Here is a 24,871-nt window from a genome sequence, read left to right on the forward strand (position 1 = left end):
TGTCTTAGCTGGAATTGATATCTCTCTCAGCCTTGTGCTGGAATTAAAGATGGCTTTCGATGTTCTCTCTGTGGCTGGAGATCTCAGACTGATGAACTTGACTGATAACTCCCTTTGTTCTCCAAAAAGGTTACCTTTATAAGATAAATTCATGAAGTGTTAGTTTTCACCCATGTGACTTTAGGCTTTTGGTTCCTGAGGGGCCATACAATGGCTTCTGCTCTCAGCCCATTTTGATAAGATGAGGGATATTCACACTTCATTGCAGCGATTGTAGCTGGAGATGGAGCATCTGCTATTGCCTTTATTTTAGCTCACTTTGTGGACAACACACATCCATGTGTGATGTGCTGTTTAATTGCAATGCAGATGGAGTTAATGAGTTTCAGTTCTAGCAGGCATGTATATTTCAGTGTAGGAGATGGTATGTGTCATGTGACTGTCCTCCATCTTTTTGAAGGCAAGTGTATCAGTCTTTTAAAAACTTTTTTTAATATAACTCTTCAGTTTTTGTATTTCCATCACTGCACTTCCCGTGAACGGGACACACCAAATAAAGGCCCACAAATTGGAAAATAATGGGTTCATGGTGCCTGCCATGAATAATGTCTAAAAAAACAGCAATTCATGACAAGGAAGAGATGGGCCATGAGTTGCAAATTGCCATGAATTGCTGGACAATTTGCACTGATCTGCCATTAGCCTTGCACAAATCATCACGTGTTAAGAAATTGCTGTATTTGTGCCATAAATACAAAACAATCTCACCACAAATATTTTGGGCTGCTGTCTCACATCGTAAGGACCCTGTTAATGACATGATTTATGATCCTGGCATGCTACTCAACCTCTGAAGCCCAGAAAGGGAACAACTGAAACGGAGTAGCGAATTTTTCCTAGAGGTTTTAAATTTGTTTTTCAATTTTCTTACTTTCTTCTTTCTTTTCTCTATCAATCGATTTTTCTCTCCCACTTTATTCTGTGTCTAATCTGATTCTAATTCACCCCATTTCCGTCTCCGTTGTTTGCTGTTTCTTTCTCTACCCTTCAACCATGGGGCTGATGTTCATGAGGTCCCAGGTACCCTGTTGCCCTCTGCTGCAATTTTCAAATTTTTCCAAGTTTAACTAATTGCAACAATGCAAAATGTGTGCAGGGAGGAGAAGGTCCACATGGGATATTCAACAGTCCATTTGGTTGCTTTTAGAAAGAAAAACAAAATTTGCTGGAAATACTTAGCAGATTCAACAGCATCAGTGAACAGGACCAGTACAAAGCAAGGTATGTAATGGGAGTAACAGAGTGCCTGAAGTTACAGGTGGTCTAAGGGAGTGAAAGATCAGTGTTACAAGGGAGCCATTGTTGGCTTTATCATCAAGTAAGGAACAAGAATAGGCCATTCAATTAGATCATTGGTGATTAGTAATAGTGATTGTGCAGCTCACTACCTCAAGCAGAGCATCAATTCCTACCCTGATAATATTACTTTGTAACGTACATCTATAGAAATAGATTGATGGGAATAGCAGTCATGAACATGTCTCATCCCTTATTTCTTTAAATGTATTTATAAAAATATGCAACATTACAACCTAGTAACACAGCTGAACATTTCTGCACGGCACCCTTGCTCTGAACATGAAATGACAAAAAAAATTCTGAAACTAGAGTGCTCAAAAATTATTTAATGAAAATAAAAAATGTTCATTAGTGAAATGTGAAATCTAACAACACATATTAGATACATTATACATCTACCCAACTGTTAATTTGTGCTCGTTGTTCTTGGCCCTCTGCCTCTTTGTATGTTAAGAAATATAGTGCCTCAAGCAAGAGAGCAGGAAAGTTTTTTTCCTACAGCTCTGCAACCACCTTGGCAATGCTGGACACAGGTTGTTGTATCCTCTAGCTTTCCTGTAGATTTGTGAATGGAAAACTGTTATTCTATCACTTCTTTGTACAGGTGAGACCACTAATGTACACAACAAAGCAACCACACTGCTTCTCGGTTTTCACAGGTGGCAGATGAAATCACTACATGCTGTCCCCAAAACACTGGCAGAAATCTCCAAATCCCAAGCAATACAAAAGAAATTGGACTTATTTAGTCCCTGATTTGAGGGAACAGCAATCCTCTATTGTAGACAAGACCATTCATTTTCTGTTGTCACAGAGGAATGGATGGAATTGAAATGATTTTCAAAACTGTAGTAAAAAATCAGAAATCTAATTTTTTTAAAAAGCAGTATTTGATTCAGCCACCATAACTCAGTGGCCTTATCACTGAATTCAGATCATCAGTCCACCTTTAAAAATAATTCCTTCTCCCACCTGACAGTTAAGGTGATCACTGACCACCAGACAGCATAGTGTTGAATCCTTGGTATCTAACACAGTCGGCTCTCATGGGAAACTGGGGGCTTGTCATGCCCAATTTTCCAACAATTTCAATTAATAAACTTAAAATGATGGATTGTGGACCTGTGAAACAAGCCATCATATCCCCATCACAGCTAGTATCAGTAAGGGCGACCATGAAACTACCAGATTGTCGTAAAAACCCACCTGGTTCACTAATATCCTTTAGGGAAGGGAATCTGTCGTCCTTACCTGGTCTGGCCTATATGTGACTCCAGACCCACAGCAAATGTGGTTGACTCTTAACTGCCCTCTGAAATGGTCTAGTAAGCCACTCCATTGTTGAGGCCAGCACTTATTGCCCATCCCAGATGCTCACATCCCGCAAATTAATTTTTTAAAATCCACAAGGAGATCAGTAAATCTGTTTCTAAAGAAAATGTACAATTGTAATATGTACAGTTAAACTGATACTAATTGTCCTAATGGAAGATATTCCTACAGTTGTCATTTGGTGATTATATAATTTATACAAGTAAATTCTCTGATTTCCTGACATGCAAGCTGCTATGCAAGTCCAGCCGTTACTCTGTTGCACAGTACCCTATTGTCAGCAATTTCTTTTGCCTCCTACAATCTATAGCAGAATTACACCATATTCTTCACCCAAAATCTAGCTACGTCATTTTGGTTTTATTTTCTGACTAAATAAATCCCTGTACACTTCTCTGTTCTCGTAACAAACAGTGGATGAAAATTAAGTGCAATGCAACTGTCATTTAAAATAGAGTTTAATTAAAAACTCGAAACAGATGGCCTTGTTCACACTTATTTCATAATGCATGGCAGACTAGATGATTAAAGATAGTACAGAAGCATTTGACAGACAGTCTTTCCCACTGAATAATCATTCCACACAAATGTGTAGAACACTGAAGACACGACTATTTCCACTCACTTACTGGAAGGTGCAGTCCACTGTAAGCCTTTTGAATTCTGCTGTACGTCATTTATACAAGCACATTCTTGGGCTCTGATACATGCACATATAGGCATCACAGAAAAGTCTTTTGGCAAATCCATCAAGCTGCTTCAGGTCTGTATAAGCCAGCTTGTCCTCTGACATCATCAGGTAATCACCTATTTGTGGGCAATCTGTTATCTCTGGAATATTCTCATCACCTAGAGTAAGGAGAACGGGTTGGTTAGTGGAAAAAACCTGGCATCAAGCTGCATGAAGAAATGGAGTAGATGCTTGCACTGCAGAAAGCAGTGGATTTTAAATCTATATAATTTTTATACTCACTTCATTAAAGTATATAAAATACTTATATACACAAGACAAACTCTTATTACTTCACAGTAAGCCAAGAAAGTGGACTGGAAGACATAAATATAAATGTGACAAGCAAATTTCAAAACAACTATTAAGGAAGAACTTCTTTGAAATAATCTGCCATAGTGCAGAAAAAAAGTTAACACAAAAAAAAAAGAATTTTAGTGGGTCAAATGGTCTCAGTCCCAGGCTTTACTTAAATGCAACTTTTTTTCTTATGAAGTGTCTTTTATACCCTTCAGCCAAAGTGCTTTAGAGGGAACAAATTGCGTTTTGAAATGTAGGGAAATGCATGCTCATTTTGCATACAGAAAAGGCCCCATGAACAGCCATGAGAGGACTTGTTAATTTGTTTTTGTGGTGTTAGTTCAGGGATACATGTTGGTCAGGACACTGGGAGAACTCCCTGCTCTTCTGCGAATAATACTGTGGGATTTCCGTAGCCCACAGAATTAGCTATACTTTGGTATTATTGTGAACAGGCAGAGGGGACCTCCCTTAAATGTCTCGTCTGAAAGATGTCACCTCCAATAATGCAATATTCCTCTGAAATTGTCAACTGAAATTATATGCTCAACTCCTGGAGTTTAGCTTGGACTTTCTGACTCCGAGGTGAAAGTATTACCACTAAAGCAAACTAACTTAATGATCTTATCTGATGCAATGCAAGGTATGGAACCCAACTGTGTTATCACATCTTTAGAGTACAGACAGGCAAGTGCTGCTTAAAGTCATAAAGGATAATTTCCATTTTGAAGATGTTGATTTGTAGGAAAGGATGATGGATTCAGGATTGATGTCAGATAGTAGTTGAATAATACAACAATAACAGCTCTTACTTCAAAATTAAGTCAAGCTAGTTAAGCCAAAAGACATATTCAAGAGCATATCAGAAAAAAAAAGGAGAAACTAGTTTGCATTATAGATAGGAAAGATTATATACTGTCCACAATAACAGATCCAATGTGCTGATTCGAGATCCAAGCTCAGCATGTGTGTAGGTCTGCCTTAGCCTCCACAGCTACTGCTCAATTACCAGAGCAAAATTTGATATGTCATCAAATGTACAGTCCACTTCACCAAATTAAGCTGATCATTGATCAGTAACTAATAAGGATGGCTTTAAGAAAAAAGGTAATACAAAAGCAAAATACTGCAGATACTGGAAATCTGAAACAAAAACAGAAAATGTTGGAAATACTCAGCAGGTCAGGCAGCATCTGAAAAACAGAGTTAACCTTTCAAGATCTGTGACAAAAGGTCTGTTTTTCTTTCCACAGATGCTGCCTGACCTGTTGAGTATTGCCAGCATTTTCTGTTTATGTGTAGGAAAAAGATAAGCTGGGAAGAGATGTTGCAAACACTGACCTAATTTTCACAACCCACAGAATCAGCTATATTTTGTGTAGCTTCAAATCTGGATTTTAGAATAATACTCCAGCGACCCGGGTTCAATTCTGGGTACTGCCTGTGTGGAGTTTGCAAGTTCTCCCTGTGTCTGCGTGGGTTTCCTCCAGGTGCTCCGGTTTCCTCCCACATGCCAAAGACTTGCTGGTTGATAGGTTAATTGGCCATTATAAATTGCCCCGAGTATCAGTAGGTGGTAGGGAAATATAGGGACACGTAGGGATGTGGTAGGAATATGAAATTAGTGTAGGATTAGTATAAATGGGTGGTTGATGGTCAGCACAGACTCGGTGGGCCGAAGGGCCTGTTTCAGTGCTGTATCTCTAAAAACTAATATACAAAGAGCTCCCACATTTAGAGGGTTATGTGGAAAATGCTGCTGACCATTAGAGTTACTTCAGTACTATCAGCAAACTCTTTCCCACCCCCAAAAGAACACATTTTATTCCCACTGCAGGAAATTAATGACTAAGTTAGTCAGTTATGAACCTAGAACATGAAAAGGGTGATGAGAAGGAGTCTTTTGTAAAATCCCTGTTCAATTTGTTTTGTGCATGCAATCAATAGAAATTACCAATTCGATCAGCCATGCTGTCAAAGAAAAGCCATGAATCTTTGCCGGGCCCATATTTCACAAATGTAACATAATGGCTGGTTTCAATACAAAGCACGGCAAACAGTTCCATCCTGTGTCGTGGAAAAGGGGATCTGATAGAAACATCTCTTGGATATGGAAATTTTCTGAATTGGTGACCCTTCCTCTCCTTATGGGAATGAACCTGTGGTAAATTCCAAGAGAAAAGATATTATAACAGTGGTAGCAGAGTGGGCTGGATTCAAACCCAGAACTGAAAACAGTGGTCTAACAGACTTAGTACGCAACTTATTCACTTTTAATTTTTTTTGAAAATTGATTTCTTACCTGATTGTTGCAAATGTGACAGTATTGTTTTATAGCGCCTGGATTAAGAGTTGGGTCCAGAAGACACTGAGCACATTCATATTCCGCTACTTCTCCACAAATGAAGCATTGTCTCAGAGCTGCAAACAACCAAATTGCCACACTCTTTATACAACTTAAAGTATATAATTCAGCATTAGAACTTTAGGTAAGTTTAGTGTCACTCCCACCCAACTGCATATCATTGTGCTTCTAGCTCTGATGGGTCTGTACTGACAGTGGAACAGGACATACCCAGCAAATATGGTGTAGGAGTCTGGGATATTGGCTGATTGAAAGATTGCAGAGAGTGGGTTACATCAATTACGTAATTAATGGTGTCCATGATATAAAATGTGCGACGACAAAAGTTATTTCAATCCCTATACTGTTTGTGGCAGTCATACAAAATCTTTTACAGCAATAATTTCAAATAGATACTGCCTAATTACAATGGACATGCTGTAATTATGTTATCTGTGGCACTTGTACTAGCAGGTGGGTATAATCACAGTAAGATATATGTGCATTTATTGTTAGTTAATTCACTTGTACAATTACATGCCATCATGCAAAAGGAAACAGTGTTGCCATACGAGTGGCAAAACTACCAACATGGAGCCTATACTTACAGTTATTAAGTAAATCTGTGATATCTAACTCCAGCGAGGGCATGATTTGTGTGAACATTTTAAACTGTTTTCCGAATCGTGGCATCTGAACCAACAGGCACGATGGGATCTGAAATAAAGACAATGCCAAAAATGGGTTTCAGAGGATCTTAGCAGGTCTTGTCAGCTCAAGATCATACAGGTTAGATGCGGAGTGAAAATCTCGCCACATCGCTCCAATGTGCCTTAACTTCAGACTCAAGTTTCTTAAACCAACCCCCTCACCCCGTGCAACATTATTATCCACACCGGCCATAGTGTCCACAACTCCCACATTACAGCCAAATTATTGGCAGTTTTGTGCTAGGTGGGGAGGAAGTAGGGGTGTAGGAGAAAGAAGGTGCCCTAAATTGAATCCATACAGTCAACAGAGAAAAGATGCTGATCCTTTCAATCTGGGCATAATTCAACCTAAGCCCCAATGGTAAAATGACAAATATAACTGATTACAACATAAATGTTTAAAAATCTATAAACAGTAATATACAACACCCATGTTTCTTTCTTTTGGGCCTCCTTATCTCGAGAGACAATGGATACGCGCCTGGAGGTGGTCAGTGGTTTGTGAAGCAGCGCCTGGAGTGGCTATAAAGGCCAATTCTGGAGTGACAACACCCATGACAGCATATGATAGGGCTTCCTTCATAAACCAAAAGAAACTTTACAAGTCAAGAAACATTAGATAGGAGTGATTTACTAGTAGATTTTAAGATGTCAAAGCATTAAGAATGTTGCAATAAGCCTACTCATTTTAATTCAAATTATCTGATAATTCAGATTTTTAGTCCCAAATGGTCACTTTGTAGTGTTACACTGCTTAATTAACATTAGTAGATAGTTCAAACTTTTTAGTGTAAATAAAAACAAATCAGAAGTATTTGGTTTGAAGGGGTCCTTTTAAAGTTCTAAAATAAAAGTTAGTTGTATTGTATAGAAGGTAAATCACTAAGCAAACTGAAGTGTAATGAAGCTTGATAAGATTTTATTTCCAAAAGTTCACTCTGACAGAGTAACAGAACAATATCCTCAACACTTGAGATCAAAAAATAAATAAAAAGGTCTCAACAATTTTTGAAAAGAGACTGTAACCAACCTCCTCAAATTTCAAGTCACAAGACAGAAAGGATCTCTCCAGGAGCAACTGTACTGTTGGTACTTTCAGTTTTTCATCTTTCTCCAGGATTATCTGATAACAGTAGCTCTCCTGAATTTTCTGGCCTGACCTGAATTATGCACATGAATAATAATATTACACAAACCTCTTGGGCTTATATCAATAAATATGCAACCTATATAGCCAACATAAGGTAACCATAAATAGTACTATAAAAATTAACAGGGTTAAGATTCGTAGGTGTGAATGGAATCTCTAAAAACTAAATGAAAAAGAATCATCCAAGGTAGCACACAAAATCAATCTCCAAAATGTCACAGCTGAAAACACACATGCCCAGACTAGTTGCCAACCCTGGTCCAGGTCACAAAGGAAATATCAGGAGGAAGGAGAAATGCTGATGGCAGAATCCTCAGAATGAGTTACCTGCCTGCTCTATGATTGTTACCTGGCTTATACAAATTCAAGAAGAAAATACTGCTAGTTTTAGAAGTTCACTGCAAGACAACTACGACCAAAGTGACAAAATTTCAGTATAAATCGTGGGAACACAAAATACAATGTCTACTCTCCTTGATATAGAACCATAGAAAAATTACAGCACAGAAGGAGGCCATTCAGCCCATTGTGTCCATGCCGGCTGAGAAAACTAGTCGCCCACTCTAATCCCATCTACCGGCACCTGGTCCATAGCCTTGCAGGTTACAGCACTGCAGGTGCATGTTCAGGTACCTTTTAAAAGAACGGAGGGTTTCTGACTCCACCACTGTTCCTGGCAGTCAATTCCAGACACCTACCACTCTCTGGGTGAAACATTTTTTCCTCATGTCCCCTCTAATTCTTCTACCAATCACCTGAAATCTGTGCCCCCTGGTAATTGACTTCCCTGCTAGGGGAAACAGGTCCTTCCTGTCTACTCTATCTAGGCCCCTCAGAATTTTGTACACCTCAATTAAGTCACCCCTCAGCCTCCTCTATTCTAAGGAAAACAACCCTAGCCTATCCATTCTTTCCTCATAGCTGCAACTTTCAAGCCCTGATAACATTCTTGTAAATCTCCTCAGTACTCTCTCCAGAGCAATTATATCCTTTCTGTAATGTGGTGACCAGAATTGTACTCAATACTCCAACTGTGGCCCAACCAGCATTTTATACAGTTCCAGCATTTCATCTCTGCTTTTGAATTCTATACCTCGGCCAATAAAGGAAAGCAATCCATATGCCTTCTTCGCCACTCTATCTACCTGTCCTGCCACCTTCAGGGACCAGTGGACATATACTCCAAGGTCTCTCACTTCTACTCCTCTCAATATCCTCCCGTTTATTGCGTATTCCCTCGCTTTATTTGCCCTCCTCAAATGCATTACCTCACACTTATCTGGATTGAATTCCATTTGCCACTTTTCTGCCCACTCAACCAAACCATTGATATCTTTCTGGAGTCTACGGCTGTCCTCTTCACTATCAACTACATGGTCAAATTTCAGCAAATTTCCCAATCATGCCTCCACATTTAAGTCCAAATCATTTATACCACAAACAGCAAGGGACCCAACACTGAGCACTGTGGAACGCCTCTGGAAACAGCTTTCCATTCGCAAAAACAACCGTCGAATACTACCCTTTGTTTCCTATTGCTGATTCAATTTTGGATCCAACCTGCCACAATCACCTGTATCCCAGGGGTTTCATGTTACTGACCAGTCTGCTATGTGGAACCTTGTCAAATGCCTTACTAAAGTCCATGTAGACCACATCCACTGCACTATCCTCATCAATCCTTCTTGTTACTTCCTCAAAAAACTCAATTAAGTTAGTAAGATATGACCTTCCCTTAACAAATCCATGCCAACTATCCCTAATTAAACCGTGCCTTTCAAAGTGGCAGTTTATCCTATCCCTCTGAATAGATTCAACAATTTACCCACCACCGAGGTCAGACTGACCAGCCTATAATTATTTGGCTGATCCCTCGCACCCTTTTTAAACAATGGTACAACGTTCGCAGATCTCCAATCGTCTGATACCTCTCCTGTATCTAGTGAGGATTTGAAGATGATCCTCAGCGCATCCGCTATTTCCTCCCTGGCTTCCTCTAACAACCTGGGATGCAATCTATCCAGCCCTGGCGATTTATCCACTTTCAAGGATGTCAGACCATCTAGTACTTCCTTTCTCATTATGCTCATCATATATATAATATTTCACACTCCTCCTCTTTAATTACAATGCCTACATCAATCCTCTCCTTTGTGAAGACAGAGACAAAAAAACTCATCAAGAACCCTGCCCACATCTTCTGCATCCACGCACAAGTTCCCTTGTACATCTCTGATAGACCCTACCTTTTCCTTAGTTATCCTCTTAATGTACTGACAAAACATCTTCGGGTTTTCCTTGATTTTACTCGCCAATAATTTTTCATGTCCTCTCTTTGCTTTTCTAATTTCCTTTTTTACTTCACCCCTGCACTTTCTATACTCCTCTCGGAGTCTCTTGTATATTCCAGTTATGAACCAATATTAACAAATTAATTTATTTTTACAAATTGTACAAACAGGGCTGGAGATTACATTAGGTTTCAAAACCACCTCAGCAATGAATCGTTTTCCTCCCATTCCCCCTCACGTTATTTAACTGTGATCTCTTTTCTGTCAATATTTCATGGTATTAATTTAGCCACTTTCACAGGATTACTTCCACAACTTCATAAATTTTATCTGTTCATAAATGCAACTATAAGCTGTAAAATAATCACTTTTGAAGGTTGATGAACTTAGAAAACAAAGTTGCATCTATGGCCAAGCCTCGCGAAGCCTGAAGATGAGTCAAACATTACCATAGGTATCAATTATTTGAGGCCAACAAGTCCTCCAAGCTGACACAGAACATTAAACTTCTCCTCTCCTGGCGTAAGGAAGCAGACACGTTCCAGCACCCATATTTGCAAATTTTTATTGTTTGTATTGCACTTGCTCGCGAAAGCACACCTCACTAAGTAACAGCCAATATAAAAATTGGCAAAAGTTCCATCCATCCATTGAAAATCCCACTGCTGTATCACAAGCATTTAAAAGGGAAACTCCAGCCTCCAAACCAATTGCATTTAATGCACAATACACAGAAAACTACTCTGATAGGAGTAAGCTCCTAGCATTCACGGTTTAATCATTTCACCTGCACAAAATTGAATTTCAAAGGTATGGCACTGTTTTCGTGGTCAATGACAAATGCCAATGACCTTGAAGAAAGCTGCCCACAAAGATCTAGTAACCTCTGTGGCATGGATTTCCCCTTTCCCGAAGTCAGTTTGATTCTGACGCCAAGTCAAGGGGATCTCCAGGAGTCTAGCAACAGTGATGCCATCAAGCACAGTAAGCAGAAAATCAAACTGAAGTACTCTCAAAGAAAGAAAACCAGGAAGTAAAATGCACTGATCATCCTTCACTTTTAGTTTGAGAGAGAATGATATAAATGATTGAACATACACACAGGACTAAAGTAGAAGCTGAAATATACATTTTTTTAAAAATTAAAAATGTGAAATCATAATGGAGAAATCTGACATTCCACAAATATAAAATTAGTTTTCCAGAGACAGAGAGGTTTTACAGCAGTTATGAACTTAGTACATTGCTTAAAACCCAGCCACACCTCATTCAACTTTTTCAAAGGTTTTTACAGCAAGACTAATAGCATAAAAGGGCAAGTTCTCATCAGTTCAGTGATTTCTACTCATTTGCAGTCTGAGGAACTTCAACAGCTCACCCTCTGGACAGGCACAGAATCACCGACAGCAACTTCTGGATTTCCGTGTTTAACTGCACATGTCCGACTCTGGAATTTGCTGTCAGTTTCCGTGGAATAATGACGCAACACTGACAGTTTTATCCTTATTACTACCTCAAAATCCATCACTGGCAAGGCAAGCATTTGTTCCCCATCCCCAATGCCCTCAAGAAGGCAGTTGTTAACTGCCCGCTTGAACCGCTGCAGTCCATGTAGTGTAGGTACCCCCACAGTGTTGTGAAGGAGAGTGCTCCAGGATTTTGACCCAGCAACAGTGAAGGAACAGCAATATGGTTCCAAGTCAGGATGGTGTGTGGCTTAGAGGGGACCTTGCAGATGGTAGTGTTCCCATGCCTCTGCTGCCCTTGTCCTTCTAGGAGGTAGAAGTTATGGGTTTGGAAGATGCTGTTGAAGGAGGCTTGATGAGATGCTGCAGAGCATCTTGTAGATGGTACACGCTGCTGGCCCTGAATGAGAGTGGTGCAGGGAGTGAATGTTTAAGATGGTGGATGGGATGCCAATCAAGCAGGCTGCTGTGTTCTGGATGGTATCAAGCTTCTTGAATGTCGTTGGAGCTGCACTCATCCAGGCAAATGGAGAGTACTCCATCACACCTATGTCTTGTGCCTGGTAGATGGTGGACAGGCTTTGTAGAATCAGGAGGTGAGATACTCGTTACAGAATTCCCAGCCTCTGACCTGCTCTTGTAGCTACAGTATTAATATGGCTGGTTCAGTTAAGTTGCTGGTTAATGGTAACCCTCAGGATGTTGATAGTGGGGGATTCAGCAATGGTAATGCTGTTGAACATCAAGAGGAGATGGTTAGATTCTCTCTTGTTGGAGATGTTCATTGCCTGGCACTTATGTGGCATGAATGTTACTTGCCACATATCAGTTCAAGCCTGAATGCTGTCCAGGTCTTGCTGCATATGTTTTCCCCTTACTGTGATTGAGCAGCCATTTATTATTTTGGAGCCATTGTTAGTAGCCTATTGTCACCAGATGTCACAATAACCCCCTAAATAAATAACAGGAAACAGTAAAATGTCAACATGGGCAATTACTTTTATTAAGTTCCTAAATAGGTTTTGCAGCAAAGATTAAACAGAAGGATTTTCTGTGTGATAATGACCACACTATCAAGATAAACAGAAAATCCATGCACTCAACTCTTAGACTTGCACTTAAGCCAGTATCAAATAGTGTGACTTCTAGTGACAACAGAGAAACTAATTTCTTCACAGTACCTAACGATTACTCTGAATTGATTTAAACATCTACTTTCAAACTGATTTTTTCTGTTTAGAGGAACTGACGAAATTGAATTTAGAAATTAGATGCATGTTGTAATTTGTATGTTGGTTGAAGTCCAGAGTCTCTCTTGAATTTAAAACCATCATCTGAGGTGCTTGAATGGACTACAGTATCACTCAGTGTAACAAACAGCTACATACACCAACAAGTCCCTGAAGCAACTCAAAGCCTATGCTTAGTAACCTGTACTTAGACAAGTTGGGCAACAATTTGAGGTTTACTGTTGGCCTTAGCATCCCCAGCTAGGGAGGGAAAGAAGAAAATAAATCTACCATTGAACATCAAATGAGCTAGGATTGAGCTCAACCGATGACCATCATGGTTCAATAGTCTAACAACATGTCCTGTCCAGACTCACATGAACTGAGCACAATTATAACGTACCAATCGGCAGCTGTCACTTGTGAAACTGTGTTCTGGCAACATTCAGTATTGCTAAGTAGCAAAAGGAGAAAAATACATTATTAAAATCTACCTGATCTTTAGCAATGGATCAACTGCCAGGGCTTCATGCAGTAGAACATTGATAAATTCTTCTGGATCTAAAATTAGAAAAATTGCACAGTATGTTCATGTTTATATAAACAGCATCAATCACTTTAGTTTTACATAGTAACAATGGTTGAAGATGATATACATTAGCGGATCGTTCAAGGCATGCTAAGTCAGCTAATATTCAGATTTATAAGGACATGTGCGTTATGAGCGTGTAAAACACAATGCATTATTACACTGGAGATGTGTTCCTTTAAGACTACAAAGTCCAATTGATGTTAAATAAGTACTAGGAAAGATCAAAGGTTAACTACAATTTAAACTGGAGATCAGAAAAGCCATGTTGGAATATCAATCAAGAGATTGCAGATAGTTTGGATCCTTCTGCAGCTCTTTTTCTGTATATTGTAAAAATGACTGTTAGAAAGTGTGTGCATTCTGTTATACACACAGTACATCCACAATAACAAAAAAAATATAAAACATAGCTGGATAAATTTTAAGAGCGATGCCAAGTCAACAGCCAAGTGGTCCGAATAGCAGACTTAGTCTGTTCCACAAAACCACAGTCTAACAACTTGAAACCTGAGCCTACATGATCAGCTGGGCTGGCAAGGCTCTTGAGTTTTATTATTCCAGTGTTAGGGACAAGACATAGAGCACAGAGTTGGAGAAGTGGAAAAAAAAAAGCAGTCACCCAACTAAGCTGATGCACGTCAATGCTGACTGTGACCATGGGGAGATCTGGATTGCACAAATAACTCTGTCTTCTGCCTCCATGAGAAGGCTAGGAAGTGTAAGAGTCTAATGCAATACCAAAAAATTATGCCGATTAAGAAACGATTCTACAAGTGTGAATACAACCCCACAGTACCAACAAAAATTGTACAATGTTCCATCACTTGCATTGTGTCATAACCACAAGCTCACATGCTTTACTCAGTTCTTTGCAGAACTAAGTACAAATACATCATTGGTTCAATTAAATGTTAAGTCAATTATCATAAAAATAAAGAGAGTTTAATGTCATAACATCACAACCAACAAAATAGCAAAACTTGAGCAGCTTATCAATTCATATATATAAAATACATGTCAAGTTTTGAAGAGAGAGTGATTATGTCTATTAGGGTGCAAATGACTGAGAATTTTTGATATGACATGAGCTGAAAGCATTTTGCGGGACACTAGGATAGCAGTCATCTTATACACAGAAGACATCCAATAGAGAGAGGGAGAGAGAGAGAGATAGACAGGATATATATCATGAATTCATACATTCTGGACTGATTCAATTAGCTTCTATAGAGTATTACTTATTCAGAAAAAAAAAGTTACCCTTCTCTGCCGAAATAAACGTGTCACATCCTAAGAGTTTCCTCAATTTTGTCACCTTATCTGCATTCACAACCCCAGTCCTAGGATCAAAGGATTTGTTGGTTAACCCTTGGCGTCTTGAACACTTATTTAAAAATCCGGATCCTAGGTTACAGAAAAAATTACAAATTGCAATATTTCAGAACACTTCTATACTAATCATTTCCCCGTTCCCTTTTTGTCACCAAGGCAGCATCTCTTGTTGGGTTACAGTTGAATGGGTTCAGACAGACTTCCAGTACCTCACTAAAGTGGTCACACTTCACAAATAAGTGTAAAGAATATTAGGCTACTCATCTGTTTAGGCATCACAGCAAGAAACAATTCTAACATAGTGGGATTGTTTTTACCAATTTGGGTTAGAAGGGAATTTTGGTTTAATTTGTGTTACTGTAGGGTCACGTTTTGTTTTCAAAGGGTTAATTCCCAGAAATTGAGCATAATTTTCTGATGTTGAAAAGCATGCAAACGCTATACAACAAATGGTTGGTAATTTTGTTTTATGGTAAGAGCAGCAGTAGGGAATTGATGGAGTCTCACTGAAAAATTGTATTCTGTTCATTCATGCTTCATTTCAAAATAAGCCAGCTTATTGGTTTTCAATTAGCCTTACTTTGCTAGATTGCTGTCCAGCCTGCCTTTGAGAAATATGGGAGAATGTATAAATTGGCATATGTAAGATCACAGAACCCAGTATAAGCAACAGTTGGTCTACTATTATAATCTCTGGTCCATGTTGTTATTTAACTGGGTACTGTGCAGTATAAGTTGTCTCCAGATTTTAAGGAATGCAAAGTTCACTTATTGGAGTGCACTGGTGATTTTGAACCAAAAAGAATACTTACAGCAGAGTTGTGAAATTTGTAACAATCCTGTCCTAAGACTTCTGCACAAATGCACTTCTAGTACGGATAACTATGTAATGATTAAGTGCGAGAACCCTAGCTGATTTTCTCATTTTAGACTCAAGGGTGTTGAGGCCAAATCTAGTGCCTCTACATTGCACTGACTCAGGTCAGCTAACTTAGCAGAGGCTGAGAATTCAATCTGGGACATTGCTGTATGGACTAGCTTCCCACTATTAGGAGTGGCAGCAACATGTGATAATGCTTACCAAAATGTTAAAGTCATTAAAAAGATCAAAATTGTCAAAATTTTTAAATGCTCAGGTACAGGATTGCAAGTACCATCCTCACTCACTTTCGTAGTGGGTTGACTATGTCCTCCCTCAGTACACGTTGAATTTTCTCATTGTGTTGTCCAGGCATGTGAAGTATACTATCCAACACTGATGTGAACGAAAATAAGCTGGAAAAACATTATTTTAAATAATGAAATTCAATGGGAAGTAAAACAACAATCAGATCTGATTCAATGAAGTATATCCTTATTTGTATACAGTTATAATGGTTATCAGAGCTGGGAATTAAACATTTTCTACTGTTGGCATTTGGCGTCAGCAATAAGCACCTCTAGATCAGCTATAGCATAAGCCAAGCTGAGAGGAAAACAGATCTACTTTTTCCTGACTTAGCTTCAATAGATTCAATCTATTTTTCTCCCTATTTGACATATCGAGGGAAATCTACCCCCAGGTATGAAATCTGAAACAGCTACTAGGAGGCACACAAACATGACCCAGGAATTACTCCAATTTTTCCACTCCTTTTGGACCCTCTGCTTTTCCTGATCCTGAGCAGAGACTGGGAACTCAAATTGTACAGGCACTGTAAGTGTCAACCCACAACGCTGAGGCAGCACACATTTAAGGGGCTACTTATTATTTAATAATACCTATTAGTCACAACATTTGAAAAGCAACCATTATTGCTGAATGCTATTCCTATTTCCAAAAACAGACATTCTTATGACATTTCAGTGGGGTGGCTAACCTAGTTATTACTATTGTCAAATTATGTGCTATTTGGTAGCTGTGAACTGCTTCAGCCTGTCTCATGAGATACAGACCTTTCATTCGCTCTTATCCTAAATTGAACAACCAGATGCAAAATGGTGTCTTTAATGAGACTACATCTGGTCAAAAGCAGAAACCAGAGTTTATATTCCTCATCAGCACCTGCCGAGTGCTTTCAGCATGCAATTAACCCTTCACAAGAACAGCAGAATCATATAACAACTGATGTAAAACTAGAAACATCAGCCTAACCTGAAAATTGTGGTGTCCAGATAACAAGAATTATAATGTCCCTGAATCCCTTTCATTGTTCCCTTCATCAGCTGTAGTGCTTCGTCTTCTCGCACTGGTGGAACATCCTCTTTGATGGTCAGATGGTCTTGAACTGTCTTCACTTGTAATTTAAACAGGTCAAATTAATATTTTCAATACTAACTTATATCAGCAATGTATCGTAATTATGTCAGAAATCCAGAAACACCCTGATTGAAAACCCCAGCTGCAGTCCCCAATTTAATTGGACTACAACATAAAACACTCAATTTAAACATACAAAGTCTAATCCTGAAGTCCTAATGACTATAATGAATGATTTAGCAATGATTTAATAGGAACAATCCTCATTCTTTGCTCTATCCCAACTCAGATGTAATAAATAAATTGGCCATACCATTCACTGGCATCTCATGCTCAGCTCTTGTCTTTGGGAGTTAATTAGCCCAATCTACATCATGGAATTTTTCTCCTACTTTATCAAATGATCAAGTGGTTTATAATTTCAGTCCTTTCTAAATGTTTACAGACATGAAAGCAGCCAACTATTACCTTCTCTAATCAAGTAAATTGTGTATAACTTTAGCCAAGGGTAGAAGGAACAGTATATCAATACTGGTTAACAAGCTTTACAAAGGGGTCACACACCAGAAACATCAATATGTTTACTCCACAAACATTGCCTAACCTGCTCAGTGTTTCCTGTATTTTCTATTTTTGTATCTGGTTCATAGACTGAATGAAAACTTACAGGAGCTCAAGCACTTTGCACAGGGTTCTCTGCTGCTGCTGCATTGCACCAACAAGTTTCTGATAAACCTGCTGAGCTGCTTCAGTAACAGCTGCTTTATTCTGCCCTCCCCAAAAAGGTACTAGAGCAATCCAATTTACTCCACAGGCTCAGCAGTTCTCACGTCACTACTTTCTCCCAGTCATAATTCTCCCTCCCAAATGCCAAATAAAATTATGGCAGAAAGCAAAGGATAATTTTACCTGGTGCACCAATTGGACTGTTAGGTATCACCTTCGGTACATTTGGGAAAAAACGGGCATCTGGTTTACAGCTACTTAATGGCATAAAAATTGCTTTGTTCCATTCACACCTAAAATATCGATTTTTCTCGAAAGTTCCATCACTGCCGTTTTTTAGTTCATAGTCCTACAAATAAATGATTTTAAGAAATAAATAAATATTACTTCCCAACATCGCAAAATTGTGCTTTAGTTTCACTCTTGCCTTTTCCCTTCCTTCCCGCCCTGGAGTGCCATGCTCCTTTAATTTTATAACCCTCTTCAGCAAATATATTTATGTCTTGTAACAACCAACAGCAAGGGGTAGAAAAAGGCTACTCTATGTCCTCGGAGGTACATCAGGGTGGCCCACTCAGATGAAGCCCTGGATGCAAAAATTGCTTCCACTCAGTGTCTCTTCAGCAATCTGGAGCACAATGGTCAGGAATCAAACATCCACCTCACTACCACATGGCACCCAGAATTTAAAGCAACATCCTAAATGCATAATTATCAATGGCCTTCCACATTTCTCAACCTTTGTCACAAGAACGCAGAACACTCAGGAAGGAAAGGATAATGTAATGCTTAAGCAATTTAATGTCATCATGGTGATTACACTTTGACCAGAAAGAATAAATTCTAAACTGAATTACAACGATGGTCTCAAAAGCCCTGCATCCAACAAAAAAAGCCAATATGGTGCGCTATCTTGGAGCTGCAAAGCTTTGTTCTACAGAGTGAGACGTCAAGGGTCTGCTTCTAAGATTTCCTCATACAGCAAGTTCCCACCAGCAATGATAACACTCGTAAAGGTGGCATGGAGAGACCTGGCACACTCATTTGCCTCCCATACCCTCCTAAACTAATTCAGGCTTGTTCATCTCCTACTGCAGCATCAGCCTCAATTTCAGTGGCTAGTGATCAAACATTAACAGAACTACCTAAAAGGACAAGGTAGCTATTTTTTTTTGAACATTGGTGGAAGGATCAAGAACAAGAGGGCACAGATTTAGGAAACTACCAAAAGAAGCAATGGAGACATGAAGAAAAACGTTTTCACAAAGCGAGCAATTAGGGATCTGGAATGCACTGCCTGAGAGTGTGGTGGAGGCAGGTTCAATTGAGGCATTCAAGAGGGGATTCTATTATCATCTGAAAAGGAAGAATGCAGGGGTGGCACTACGTGAATTGCTCCTGCGGTGAACTGGCGCAGACACAACGGGCTGAATGGCCTCCTTCTGTGCTGTAATAATTCTGTGATTCTGAAGAGCTCATCATGTGAGCAAAGACACATAATTTTTAAATGAATGGACAATCTGGGTTACACACTAGCAACAAAGGTGCTAGTACATTATGCTGCTCCTTCCACAGGGTGTTGAAATGTATTGCATAACTACTGACATATGCACAAGATATTCAAAAGGTAAAAACTTAAACAAATTTGTTTTTTCTGAGTAGGGATAGCAGAAGACCAAGGTATTGGAGCAAGCTGTTTGATAGCGTCATTAGTCATTAAAGCAACTGACATCCTTAACGTAGAAATATTTATTTTTAAAAAGTTGAAAATTATAAATGTACATGGTTCAGAAAATGTCCACACATCCACACTCACCAATTCAATTCCTGCCCAATGTGTGGAGTGTCCTTCCGGTGTACCAATCCATCTAATAACTCCATAGACTATAGCATTATTAGGCAATCTCACTTCCACCATCGACTCCACGTCTAGAACAAGATTTTCGCTCTCTGCAAGCAGAGAATCAAGACTGGATGGGGTAGACATCCCAGGGTTAAGAGTTTTTGAAGCGTAGTGTTTAGAGTTCTTTGAATGGTCAGGCGTGGAAAGAGGGGGTAGAAATGAGGTTGAAACTTCATTTGATGTTTCTCTGCCCACTCTTCTGGGAGACAAACCAACATGTTGGGTCGGACTTCCAACTGGGGACTTGTTCCAGTTTTTTGCATCTACTAAGAAGATAACACAATAAGGTCAAACCACTAATAATTCATTTATTATGACACAAAGGATCATTCAGAATAAAAGTAGCACATCCTCATATGCAACCCTATCCTGACAGTTAACTATACTCAGGCTTCCAGAGTGAGTTTTTCTACTCATAGCTCTTTGAAGGTAAGAGAAGGGTGAAGGGAAATGGGGCTCTTCCTATATTAACCTGATCCTCGTGCCTGAAGAGTTGACAAAGTCATCAAGAGCATTAAAAGAAAATCTCCTTGGGCTGAACTCAGGTGTTTAAATGGTACCTGGAACTGCACCTGAAGTGCTGTAACCTGCAAGGCTATGGACCAGGTGCTGGAAGGTGGGATTAGAATGGGCGGCTAGATTGTTTAGCCGGCGCAGACCGGATGGGCTGAATGGCCTCTTTCTGTGCGGTAACCTTTCTATGGTTAGCAATTGAAAAACAAATTACATACGGACACTTCAGTTAAAAAAAAAAACAGAACGGGAGAGATAGATATCATAGTCAATTGGTCTTGGTTAAATGCAGCTCACACCGAAGTGATCCCTTAAAATCAGCATGGCAAGTTTCATCTAGTTTGTTATGGGCCCAATCCATCTAATAACTCCATAGACTATAGAATTATTAAACAATCTCACTTTCACCATCAACTGCTACCTCCAGAGCAAAATTTTCACTCTCTGGAAGTAAAGAATCAAGACTAGATGTAGCAAACATTACTGGATTAGGAGTTTTCGAAGCGTAGGGCTGAATTTTACCAGCCCCTCGATACTGTGGGTCACGGCGAGGGGCCTGGTAAAATTCTGTGGGGAGAGGCCCACCTCGACCAGTGACGTTGAGAAGGGCCTGCCACATATTAACGGCGGCGGGGGGACCTCGGTGCGGCCCCCTACCATCTGGCGGCGGGCACTTCATCTTAATGTTCAAATAAATAAAAACATGTAAATGAACTTACCTGCAAGCGGTGGCCATCTCTCGCCAATTTTACAACCGCCGTTCGTTCTTTGTGTGCCTACGGAACTGAATTTCGAGGCAAGAACTTGGTGGGGGAGGGGGAATAAAATTTTCAAGGCGGGGAGGGGGGTGCGAACGGGGAAATCACTTTTTATTGGATGTGGGGATGGTGGGAAGGGGTTGAAGGGCAAAAGTTAGAAGGCTGGGGGGCACAGTGGTTAGCACCGCAGCCTCACAGCTCCAGGGACCCAGGATCGATTCTGGGTACTGCCTGTGCGGAGTTTGCAAGTTCTCCCTGTGACCGCGTGGGTTTTCGCCGGGTGCACCGGTTTCCTCCCACAGCCAAAGACTTGCAGGTTGTTAGGTAAATTGGCCATTGTAAATTGCCCCTAGTGTAGGTAGGTGGTAGGGAATATGGGATTACTGTAGGGTTAGTATAAATGGGTGGTTGTTGGTCGGCACAGACTCGGTGGGCCGAAGGGCCTGTTTCAGTGCTGTATCTCTAAATAAAATAAAAATAAAAAGTTCGGGTAGGGAATAAGGCACGTTTTGCAAATATCGAGCAGTGAAATGACTATTGGGGGGGGGTTGGGGAAGGGCCTCCATCTCATTTATTAAAAACATATGGAGTACACTATATCCATAAGATTTTAAATCTGCGTTAAGGGCTTAAAGCCCTTTAAAAATGGCAGCAGCGCCGGACATGCAGCGGCCACCCCTCTATGTCATCAGGGGTGGCTGCTCCGCCCCCTCTATTTAAATCAGCCCCCGTGCATAATATCGTGGGGACCATGCGGCGGACATTCCACGTGGGAAGGCCGCCGCTCTCACAGTGCACCGCCATGGAGCACAGCACACTATTAGAATTCTTTGAATGGTCCGATGTAGAAAGAGGGGGTAGTAGTTACACACTAAACGTATAACCCAGATTGTCCACTGGTTTTGAGAAACGATGGTTTGTGCCTTAGTGGTCAACTCTGTGTTGAACGTCATCTAAAGTGGCTCAGGAGCCCCACTCTGGCATGGTAGACAATGCTGCAGATGAAGACAGTGGACTGAGAAGGTGCAGAATTTGCTGGCCTTGTTTTTTCTGGGCCCTCTTCTTAGACAGTTGAGCTTTCCATTTCTCTTCATCTCCTCCGATGCCCCTTTGAACAATCAGCCTCCAGAGGTTCCAGCTCTTGGCGCTGTCTCCCAGTTGTCTATGTCCATGTCCACCATCTTCAAATCACGCTTGCAGGTGTCCTTGTAGCAGAGGTATGGATGTTCAGCAGGTCAGTAGAGAAGGTCTTTGGGTATACAGCCGTCATCCAGCTGATGAACATGGCCGAGCCATTGCAAAACGCTGACATAGTAATGAGTGTATGCTGACGGAATTAGCACACTCCAGAACCCGAGTTGTGACCTTATCCCGCCGAGAAGTCTGACAAAGCAAAGGTGGAAACTTCAGCCTTTCTTCAGGCCAAGCATATGTTGTCCAGGTCTCACTGCGGTAGAGGACACAAGCTTAGCAGACTTGCAATCTGGTGTTCTCCGTCAGGTTGCTGATGTTCCACACTCTCTTGTTCAGCTTGGACATAACAGCTGCATCTTTTGCAATGCACATATTGATTTCAACATCAAGTGACAAATTGCTGGCGACTGTGGAGCCTAGATATGCGAAGCTATTAACCTCGTACCAATGTCAGGCATACTGCCTACTCAGTTAAGAACCAAAGGTTCTGATGAAAGGTAACAGACCTGAAACGTTAACTCTGCTTCTCTTTCCACAGATGCTGCCTGACTTGCTGAGTATTTACAGCGCTTTCTGTTTTTATTTCAAATTTCCAGCATCTGCAGTATTTTGCTTTTATTTAAGAACCAAAAGTTCCTTGACTCTGTTGAACAGACACTCTCCAGCATTCCCACACAGTGTGCAGAAGAGAAATGGAACATGGTTCGAGACACCATTAACAATACTGCACTCTAAACATATGGGAAGCAAGAATGGAAAAACGTCGACTGGCTCGAGGCTAACATTGCTGTAATGGAACCTATTACTGAAACCAAGCAATCTGCTCTCATTAATTACGAGACAGATCCGGTGAGAGTATTCTGAATGCACTAACAGCTTCTCAAAGTAAAGTCCGACACACTGCTAGGCGCTGGGTCAATGCTGACTGGTTACAACTTTGCCAGAATATCCAAATGTCTTATGACACAGGAAACGTTAGGGGCATGTACGATGAGATCAAAAAGGCAACAGGTCCATCAGTAAAGAAAACAGGTCGATTGAAAAAAAGACGGGGAGGTCATCAGACTGCAATAAAAAGATGGAGAGATGGGAGAACACTACCATGAGTTGTACTCCAGGGAAAATACAGTCACTGAGAAACCTCTAGAAAGCCTGCCTTTCATGGAAGAACTAGATACAGATCCCACAGCTTAGAAAGCCTTTGACTTGCATGGGCAAAGCTCCAGGCGATGATGTAATGCTGCCTGAGCTCATCAAGCACAGGAAACTGGCACTTCTGCAGCATCTGACGAACTTCTCGGTCTCTGCTGGAAGGAGGGTCAGAGCCTCAGGATATGCAAAGATGGTGACCTTGTACAAGAGCAAGGGCGACTGCAGCAACTATCAAGGCATCTCCCAACCGAGCATCATGGGAAAAGTATTTGCCTGCGTTGCCCTCATCGGACTGCAGATCTGGGCTGAACGTATCAATCCCGAATCCCAGGATAGTTTCAGAACTGGAAGATCCACAATCGACATGATCTTCTCAGTCCAGCATCGCAAGAGAAATGCCGTGAACAAGAGACCACTGTACATTGCCTCCATCGACCTAACAAAGGCATTCGATCCAGTGGACACAAGCGGTATATTTAAGCTGAAGAAAATTTGCTGCCTGTCGAAGCTGCTCAGCGTGATCTCCTCCTTCCATGACATGTAGGTAAGGTCAGCTATGATGGGGCAACACTGGAACCCTTTGAGATCCACAGTGGGGTCAAACAGTGCTGCATTCTGGCGCCGACACTCTTTGGTATATTCTCTTTGCTGCTGTTATATGCCTTCAGTTCATCTAGAGCGAGTGTCTACTTACATATGAGAACCATAGAAACCAGAATCACAGAATTATTACAGCACAGAAGGAGGCCATTCAGTCCGGGGTGTCTGCACCGGCTCTCCAAAGGAGCAATTCACCTAGTGTCATTCCATCGCCTTTGCTCTGTAGTCCTGCACATTCTTCCTTTTCAGATAACAATTCAATTCCCTCTTGAATGCCTCCATTGAACCTGCCTCCACCACACTCTCAGGCACTGCATTCCAGATGCCAACTACGCAGTGTGTGAAAAAGTCTTCCCTCATGTCGCCATTGCTTCTTTTGCCAATTACCTTAAATCTGTGCCCTCATGTTCGCAATCCTTCAACCAATGGCAACAGTTTTTCCCTATCTACTCCATCCAGACCCATAACGATTTGGAATACCTCTATCAAATCTCCTCTCAACCTTCTCTTCTCCAAAGAAAACAGTCCCAACTTCTCCAATCTATCTACATAACTGAATTTCCTCATCACTGAAACAATTTTCGTCAATCTTTTCTGTACTCACTCTAATGCCTTCACATCTTTCCTAAAGAACTGATGGAAAGCTGTTCAGCCTTGCCCATCTGAGATCCAAGACAAAAGTGCACCAAGTCCTCATCAGAGTGCCTCTATGCCTAAGATGCTGCGTTAGCATTCCGTACCGAGAAACACCTTCAGCGCAAACGGTCAGACTCTCTCACGCCTGTAAAGAGTTTGGTTTGACCATCAGCATCAGGAAGACGAATGTCATGTTCCAGGAAGACAAATGTCATGTTCCAGGACATTGCCATACCTCATCAATCAGCACAAGTCCACAACATAAGGAGTCCATAATTCTGCAATAAATTGTCAATCATCTCACTCTGATAGGGC

General features: G+C 40.6%; 1 protein-coding gene across 2 annotated transcripts in view; it reads right to left on the reverse strand.

Annotated features, from left to right (window-relative positions):
- Nucleotides 1-1,649: 1,649 nt before the first annotated feature.
- The window catches only part of cyld2 (cylindromatosis (turban tumor syndrome) 2), a 73,187-nt gene continuing 49,965 nt past the window's right edge, over nt 1,650-24,871 (reverse strand). The window contains exons 5-15 of one of the 2 annotated variants that reach the window (XM_068048543.1): nt 19,617-19,966; nt 17,984-18,149; nt 16,970-17,111; nt 16,003-16,110; nt 14,764-14,843; nt 13,406-13,472; nt 7,806-7,935; nt 6,674-6,782; nt 6,024-6,142; nt 5,676-5,880; nt 1,650-3,540 (exon numbers count right to left, since the gene is read on the reverse strand). In XM_068048543.1, the coding sequence (XP_067904644.1) occupies nt 3,365-3,540; nt 5,676-5,880; nt 6,024-6,142; nt 6,674-6,782; nt 7,806-7,935; nt 13,406-13,472; nt 14,764-14,843; nt 16,003-16,110; nt 16,970-17,111; nt 17,984-18,149; nt 19,617-19,966 (1,652 nt within the window). In that variant the 3' untranslated portion in view covers nt 1,650-3,364. Of the gene's footprint in view, nt 3,541-5,675; nt 5,881-6,023; nt 6,143-6,673; nt 6,783-7,805; nt 7,936-13,405; nt 13,473-14,763; nt 14,844-16,002; nt 16,111-16,969; nt 17,112-17,983; nt 18,150-19,616; nt 19,970-24,871 lie in introns of both variants that reach the window. The other variant, XM_068048542.1, reaches the window with a different exon arrangement.

This window comes from Heterodontus francisci, chromosome 16 (genome assembly GCF_036365525.1).
Source record: "Heterodontus francisci isolate sHetFra1 chromosome 16, sHetFra1.hap1, whole genome shotgun sequence".
Taxonomy (NCBI): Eukaryota; Metazoa; Chordata; class Chondrichthyes; order Heterodontiformes; family Heterodontidae; genus Heterodontus; species Heterodontus francisci.